The 8,293-nt window shown below is 39.7% G+C and overlaps 1 protein-coding gene across 1 annotated transcript; it reads right to left on the bottom strand.

Moving 5' to 3' along the window:
* Positions 1 to 1,612: 1,612 nt before the first annotated feature.
* LMOD3 (leiomodin 3 (fetal)) lies at positions 1,613 to 6,481 on the bottom strand. The gene is made up of 3 exons (XM_006865646.1): positions 6,188 to 6,481; positions 2,911 to 3,058; positions 1,613 to 2,865 (listed from the first exon to the last, which is right to left on the bottom strand). The coding sequence occupies exons 1-3, from the start codon at positions 6,479 to 6,481 to the stop codon at positions 1,613 to 1,615; spliced, it is 1,695 nt and encodes a 564-aa protein (XP_006865708.1).
* Positions 6,482 to 8,293: the final 1,812 nt, after the last annotated feature.

The raw sequence follows: 8,293 nt of genomic DNA, 5'->3' as shown, positions 1-8,293 counted from the left end.
CATAGAAATTTGTTTAAAAAGTCCTCAAAAAACAAACAAAACAAACTGGGAATGTCTATAACAAAATAATTAACTAAAAATCAAGAAAGCAAAAAATGTAATATTGTAGGTGTAACCTCTTGGTTAAATTCCTCACTAGGTTTAAAAATACCATAGTTAATCTTTCTGTCTGTGGCCCATATTCACTAACTTTCCACCTCCATAAAGGCTATCATAAGTAACCACACACAAAAGATTCATTTCTACCAGTTACATAGCTATCTAAGCAGCGAGGACTAGCTCTTTTTCACTTGATTGGCTGAAATGGTGAATAATCTCATGGTGGTGGTTGCGTGCCGTCGAGTTGGTTCCCACTCATAGAGACCTGGCATAAGAGTTTTGAAGCTGTAAGTCTGTATGGGAACAGACAGTCTCATCTTTCTCTCATGGTAGATTTGAACTACTGACCTTGTATGATGAATAATAGTAAATATTAAAACCGAAATAATAGTGAGATATTTTGAGACTCCATTCATTCACCACAATCTAACTTGAAGTTTACCATTTGTCTGCTTGTCTAAAAGCAAAGAACATAAATGTGATCACAGGCAGTCGCTCTTCATCTACTAAAAATAGAACCAACTGTTTCTAAACCGTTTGGAGGCCTTCAGTTCTCTACAAATGACTGGCCTAAACAGATCTCATTCGTGTTTATTCCTTACAGCTCTGTGTGACTGTACTACTCAGAGTATGTACCTGTAGTAGGGTTCAGAACAGCAGGTGGAAGTGTCCGACAGGCATGAAAGCTTAAATGCTCCTCTGCAAACCGTAAGGTTGGAGGTTCAAGCTCACTAAGAGGTACATCAGAAAAAAGGCCAGACAAATCTGCTTCTGAAAGGTCACTGCCAGAATAGTGGGTAAACAAGGCTTGACCCTGAATTCAGAACAGAGTTTCAATGCGAGCTCTACTGCTTCCTAGCGGTTTCTCCTAGAAAAGCCACTGAACGTCTCTAAATCTCTGGTTTTATCTACAAAACGTGCGAAGATAGTATATACCTTGGAGAGCTGTCAATATTATTCAGTGAGTTAATTGGGAGAATGAATCTAACCCAGAGTAAATGCTGAATACATTTCAGCTGTAAAATTATTCTGTTCCAAAGTTATAAAGATGTGTATCTTCAGAAATAACCAATATTTGGGGTCCTGGTATGGCACTGTGGGTTAACACACTGGAATGCAAAGTCAGTTTGAACTGCAAGGTTGCTGGTTCAAGCCCACCAGCCTTTCCTTAGGAAACTCCATACAGGGTCTCTATGAGTTGAAACTGACGGTACTTAACCATAACAATAACCAGTGCGTAGTGGTTACGAATCGGGCTGCGAACTGCAAGGTCAGCAGTTCAAAACTACCAGCTGTCCCACAGGAGAAAGATGAGGCGTTCTGCTCCTGTAAAGATTTACAGCCTCGGAAACCCTGTACAGGGTCGCTATGGGTTGGAACCGACTCCACGGTACATAACAACACCACCAGATGTCTCAATGACTCAGACTAACTCAGTCACAACTAGTGTGTGTATCCTTATGTTGAAGTTAACGGGGAGCAGGGTTACAACACTGTTTCTGCTGCTTGCTCACTATGTCTCCCTCCGTCTACTTACAGGTTTAAGATATGCAACGTTGCTGTGTCGAATATCATTCAAGAGTTGATCTCTAGGCGTGACCTCCACCAAGGGAGGAGGTCGATTTCTCGGCACAGGTTTCAGTGTTTTGATCACATCTTTGAGGTTGGTTTTCTCCGGAGCTTCTCTGGCTTCTGGCATCCGAGATTTACGCTGCATTCGTTTCAACTTTACCACCCGAAAGGAGTCAGGGTCTGTCTTGTACTGCTGAGGCTGTGAAGGACTTTTCATTTCATTCCGCCGACTAAAGGGGCCTGCTTTCGAGTTGGGAGGTCCCGAAGGAGGCTGGAGAAATTCCTGCATTCTGGGATCTGGCATTGGTCCGCCTAGCATCTCCCACATACCAGGAGGCAGCCCCAGCCCGTTCTCCAACATGGCTATTAACTGTCTCTGCTCTCTGAGTTGCTGCTTCTTTTGTTCGTCTTGTCTTTTCTGCCTTTGTTTATCTTGATTTCTGGTCAGCAGATTGGTGACCACCATTCTGGGACCTGGAAGTTCAAAATGGTAGCCCATCTTGATGAGAGTGCTGTTTGCCTTCAAAAGCCTAGAGATCTCCATTTCAGCATGGTGACCCAGCATGTGCCTCTGGTTGTGAAAGCGCAGTTCTGTGAGCGTCTCATTAAATTGGAGGCATCTCATGATGGCTACAATTCCTTTACCTGTGATGAAATTGGACTCAATGTTGAGAGTGGTAATACTCCTGTTTTCACGTAACATATTAGCCAAAGCAAACGCTACGTTCTCATCAGCACCCACATTTGCTAAACTGAAGGCTTTGATGTGTTTGTTTTTCTTCATTGCATTGACAAAGTCCAGTAACATTTCTTTGGGGATATTTTCAATGTTGTTCAGGTTGAGTTCCTTCATATCAGGATCATTTTGCCTAACTCGCCTCAAACTTCCATCCAGGTCTGTTTGGTTTCCTGAAGGCCTTGCACTTACCTTCAGAAAACTTGTATCTAAAGCTAACTTCTTAGGGTCTAATTTTGATATTTTTTTCTCACTTTTTTCTTGAGCCTCTGGTTTGACTTTCTGTCTTTCGAATGCTTTATTAGTTATTGGTTGGCAGATGCTCTCACCATTTCTAATTTGTTCCTTTGCTAAACCCTCTGTTTTTGTTTCTTCGTCATCTTCTCCATCTTCATCGTCTTCATCGTCTTCGTCATCTTCATCGTCTTCATCGTCTTCATCTCCTTCATCGTCTTCATCTCCTTCATCGTCTTCATCTCCTTCATCGTCTTCATCGTCTTCACTTTCATTATTATTTGTTTCTTGGACAAGGTTGGCATTCTTTGATTCTCTTTTATTTGCAGTTATTTCACTGTTGAGCTTCTCTTTTAAAAACTGGGACAAATTTTTATTGCGTTTGTCTATTTCTTCATGTTGTTCTTGTGTGTTTTCCTAAAAGAGAGGTTGTTGAGGGTTAGAAAGATTAGCAGTGAAGAAATATTCAATAGAGCAGCACCTAATGGATGTAAGAAAAACCTGACAGATTTGTTATTAATCAAACCGATAGTCAGTATGGACAGTATTGTTCCATTTGTAGATGGATACAATATGTAAAAGATTACACTTGTCATAGGAAAACAAATCTGTTGGAACACTGATTGGATTTACTGGCTACCTCTGAGTAAAAGAGATTGTTACTGTTGATGCCTACTGCTGGATGGTCAATTCTGACACATAGCAACCCTGTAGAGGGTTTCCGAGGAGAGGCTGATAGATTCGAACTGCCAACCTTGAAGCTCAAACTGAAATTGTGGCTCAGCACATTAACTACAGTGCCACTGTGGACTCCATAAAGGGAATGTTGTTGTTGTTAAGTACCGTTGAGTCGATTCTGACCCACAGAGACCCTGCATAGGGTTTGCGAGGCTGTAAATCTTTATGGGAGCAGAAAGCCTCATCTTTCTACTGTGGAACCGCTGGTAGTTTCGAACTGCTGACCTTGAGGTTCGCAGCCTGATTCCTAACCACTAAGCTACCAGAGCTCATAAATGAGATATAGCTGCTAGGATAATTGTGAAGAGAGGAAGTATTTGGGGGCCTTCCATTTTCTACATGATGTAATTCTACAATGTTTGAGATTATAAGCAAATACTACTAAAATATAGGTGTTTATTCAGATATATATTAACACACATTTTTGGCATTAATCTCATCCCATATTAAAAGCATAGCCAATTCTATTTTCTGGCAGATTCTATTTTGTTTTTTAAATGGTCTTCAATTCCAGAGGCAGTTCAAAACTTTTCTGTTTTGAAAACTTTATAGTACCATTGATCAAAACATTGAAGTCTTTGTTTTGTACAAAGCTGAATAGGGATCTCTGTACTAAACAGCCCTGGGTTACACAATAATCTTACTGCCCTAACTAAAATTTATATTCTGAAACATGTACATCACATTTTCCTCAAAGCATAATAATATTGTGGGGACAATAAGAGCCACTGGATATTTTGGAACTTACCACAAACCTCAACTTTACTTTTGTCTCCTCAGCTTTGTGAAAAATGCTCTGATTACTTCAGAGACAAGTTCACTAGTCCAGTTTAATTTTAAAGGAGGCAGCTAGTTGACAGAGCCACCAGCAAAAGGAAATGGGAGTATGCAGAGAGATTTAAAAGCAATTGCTTACTCTGGGAAGGAACATGACAGTCTTTTATTAAAATTATTTATTGGCTTCCTGACCATCAACTGGAGTCCTAATATGGTGCTGTAGGGTAATGCACTGGATAGCAAAGTCAGCAGTTCAAGCTCATTAGCTGCTCTCCAGAGACCCTAAAGAGGGTCGTTATGAGTTGGAACCAACTCGATGGCACTTAACAACAACCCATCAATTAGTATACTTTTTTCTACAATACGTGTCATTTAGAAAGTTGGTGTAGCAATTTGAAACACAGATTCATCCAAGCAAGAATTTGATTTTTTTGCTCAGGACCTGTTCTGTGTTATAAGCACTGGACTACTAACCTCAAGATTGGCAGTTCAAACTCACCAACTGCTCGGTGGGAAAAAGAAAGGCTGTCTTCTGCAGTAAAGATTTACCGTCTAAGAAATGCTACACTGGGTCACTATGAGTCGGAATTGATTCCAGGGCTGTGGGCTGCCTTTGGGTTTGGCTATTCCGCTAGAATTGCCGTTGACAGATAACAAATAAGCACTGGTTTAATGCTGCAGGATAAACACTGGACTGCAAAGTTGGTTTGAAATGCAAGACTAGTGATCCAACTCCACAAGCTGCTCCTCAGAAACCCTATACTAGGTTACTATAAGTCTGAACCGACTCAGTGGCACTCACAACAACAACAACAACACAATCATCTAAAAACCTTCTCTGCTGCAACTGTCACCTGATACAGCAGGGGCAGCCAGCCTCCAAACCACTTACATCCTATCAGAGAGGGGGAACACGTTAAAAGTAGCCAATCCAGTTAGTTTTTGAAATCGGGTTTCATATAGGAATTACTTTTAATCCATTGGCCTCCAACTGAAATATGCCTGGAAATTTTACCTTAAACTCTAACCTAATCAAGCTACTAGTTTATGTTCTTCAGCTCAATGATTGTCTAAACTTTCCTGACCATGAACTCAGCGTACAACACTCCTTAATTACAGCCTGCCTGATGGTAATACGATGAGATCTTTATATCAGCAGGCATAACTGAGGGAGACTTTACTTAGGAAGGTCTCTACAGTCTTTGGTTAAGTCATTTTTAAGTGAAGCATAGAAAAATATAATACTGATATACAGTAGACTCAGACTGGAACACAAATCTAGTTTTCAGATTTTAAAAAAACACTGAAGATGGAAACTTAACTTGTGGTGTAAACTTTCACCCAAAACACAACAGAATATTATTTTAAAATAGTTCTCAGTTTATAAATGACATTACTGGTCTCTAATGCATTTAGGTGTAGTATCAGGCATTTTGAGTTTTTTTATTTGGTTTCATTGCTGGGAATTTTGCTTTACTTCATGGGGACTTTGAAAACTATAAAATTGTAAATGAAATACTGCCAATGTTTAGATGTGCCACAGAAAGAGGGTACGGGGCTCTAAACAGAAGAGAACGGAAAAAAAATAAACAAAAAAACAAAGACAGAGTTAAGAACAACTGCTTCTGGTTATAAATTAAAGCACTAAATCTCGTAACTGTAGGACACAGGTTTTCTTACATAGCAAACCCCTTAAAACTGTTTTAAAAAGACATCTACAAGGAATAATGAACCTTTGCATCACAACTAAACCATATAAACATTTCGAAAAGTTCAAATTTGGAGTAAGATTTAATATTATGATTTAATATTTGAAGGGGCTTCAACAAGTTCATGGAAAAAATTCCATTCCCTTTTAATTCCATTTCTCCATATACTTTTTGAAGCCCCCATGTATGTATACATATATACAGCAAGAACAAAAGAGGAAAAGAAACCACTGGAGTCTTGAGAAGTCACAGCCACAACATGGCCACCTGTCAGCCCAGCCCTAGGAAGGCGTCTCTCTGTACTATAGAAAACCCCGATTACCTCAGATGACATAAAGGTGACAGGAACGCGTTCGTCTTCCAGCATGCGTCTGGAGGCCTTTTTCCAATACATATAGTCAACAAGAGATTTATGGTCAAAGTTTCCTGTGGGTGGCTTGTCAGTTTGATCTTTCTGAATCATTCCCACAGGAAGCCTGGGATCAGGCGCCATAACTTCCATTTCAGACTGCAGTTCTTTAAGCTCTTCAGGGGACAAGTTGGCCAAGATCTCATCTTCATCAAGCTCCACATCCAAGAATTCTTCAAGATCTGAGTTCTTGCTGTGTTCTGACATGGTGTTTTTTTTTTTTTTTCTATGAGAAATATGAAGTAATCAAAGATGATTTCAAAAAACAAGTCTCAGGAAAGAAGGCCCCCAATTAACAAGTGTCCCAGGTCAACACGGTTTCAAGGTCTCAATAGTGGCTACCCACCACGAATCTCAGTGGGGCTTGCTGAGCAGCTAGGAGTGACTGCAGCTAAGCTCATGCCGGATCTATATTAAGCAAGGCTGGCTGGCTGGGGTCAATTTATGGAAGCACTATGCAAATCTCTTTTCAGCAACTTGAGTCAGCTGTGCAAATCCATCTGACATTTCAGTCCAACTGCTCATGTTCGCCAGTGAGTTACAGGTCTCCATAGCCGGTGCAAGAAGAAAAGCACTTCTCGTCCTATGTGCGTTCCCATTGTCACACACGAATTCATGCAGCTCATACACACACACACACACACACGCGTGTGCGCCTCAGTATTACAAGGGAACCCACTTCTTATGTAAATGAGTAGAGTAACTTACAGTGTTTCAGAAAGGAAATCCAACCAGGGCCACGAGTTCCACTGAAGGGGAAAACACACTTGCAGGTGTGTTTTCCCCTTCAGTGGAATTCAACTCTCAGGACTTGTTTCTTAACTACAATGTGACTCTGGAAACAAGGAAAACTTGTACCCGGCCACACAGAGGACATGCTATGGTATTCATCTGCTCTGTAAGCTGAACCTTTCCAAGATGTCCTCATCTGCATCCAGATCCTGTGATCTAACCGATGAGGACACCAGTGCTTGAATTTCCACTATGACAGATGAAGAGTGATGATGTTAAATAATTTGTTGTTTGGGGTTTTTGTTGTTGTTGTTGTTGTTAAGTATCCATTAAACCAGGATAAATGAAAATGAATTAAAATTGAAATGTAAAAAAATCGCAAGTCGTTAAAGCCCCGAAGAAATAAGGTTACATATGCATATAACTTCAGAGAACTATAGTGATCAAAATTACAAATGGCGTACCCTTGGACTCAGCAGTTCCTCTTCTAGGACTATAAGCTCCACATGAACTTATCCATGGGTGAAATAACAGACTTAAAAAGGATTCAATTTTGTATAGCAAAACGGAATGTGTTTTTATACAGCAAAGAACAAAACAGTACACATTACACTGTATTATTTATGTGATAAAAGGGGCAACAATATATTTAAATGTAAAAAATTTACAGAAAATAATAAACATAAAATATCCTTGAAAATGTATAGAGGAAACTAGTAACTTTTAGGGAGTAGAATGGGGTGTCTGGGGAGCATGGGGGAAACCAGTGGCCACTGAGTTGAGTCCAGTTCACAGCTACCCAATGTGTACAGAGTAGCACTGCATTCCATAGAGTTTTCAAGGTTGTGACGTTTTAGAAGTGGATCACCAGACCTTTCTTCCAAGGTGCCGCTGAGTGAGTTTAAAACAACAACCTTTTGGTTAGTAGTTGAATGATTAATCAATTGTGCTACCTAGGAACTCCAGTCTCGGGGAGAGGGAGGAGAAAAAAGAGTTTGTTGTTGTACCCCTTTTATAATGATCAAATGGTGAGCTTTGTAAATATAATACTAAAAAAATTAAGTTAAATGTACATCTTTATTATATAAAAGTTAGGCTAACACAGGAAAACAAAAAAATAAATAAAATTTACCTCTTAGCCCATTGCTAACTGCTACCAGCATTTCGGTATATTATTTTAGTACTATTAGGCACTTTGTTATCCATTTTTTTCCAGTGACAAAATCAGGATTATTTTTCCTTATCAATTGTATTTCCTATTTCTACATACTTTCTGTTGTTAAGTAC

The sequence above is a fragment of the Chrysochloris asiatica genome, unplaced genomic scaffold (genome assembly GCF_000296735.1).
Source record: "Chrysochloris asiatica unplaced genomic scaffold, ChrAsi1.0 scaffold00080, whole genome shotgun sequence".
Taxonomy (NCBI): domain Eukaryota; kingdom Metazoa; phylum Chordata; class Mammalia; order Afrosoricida; family Chrysochloridae; genus Chrysochloris; species Chrysochloris asiatica.
Note: the sequence above shows the minus strand (reverse complement) of the source record. Positions and strands in the feature narration are given on the sequence as shown.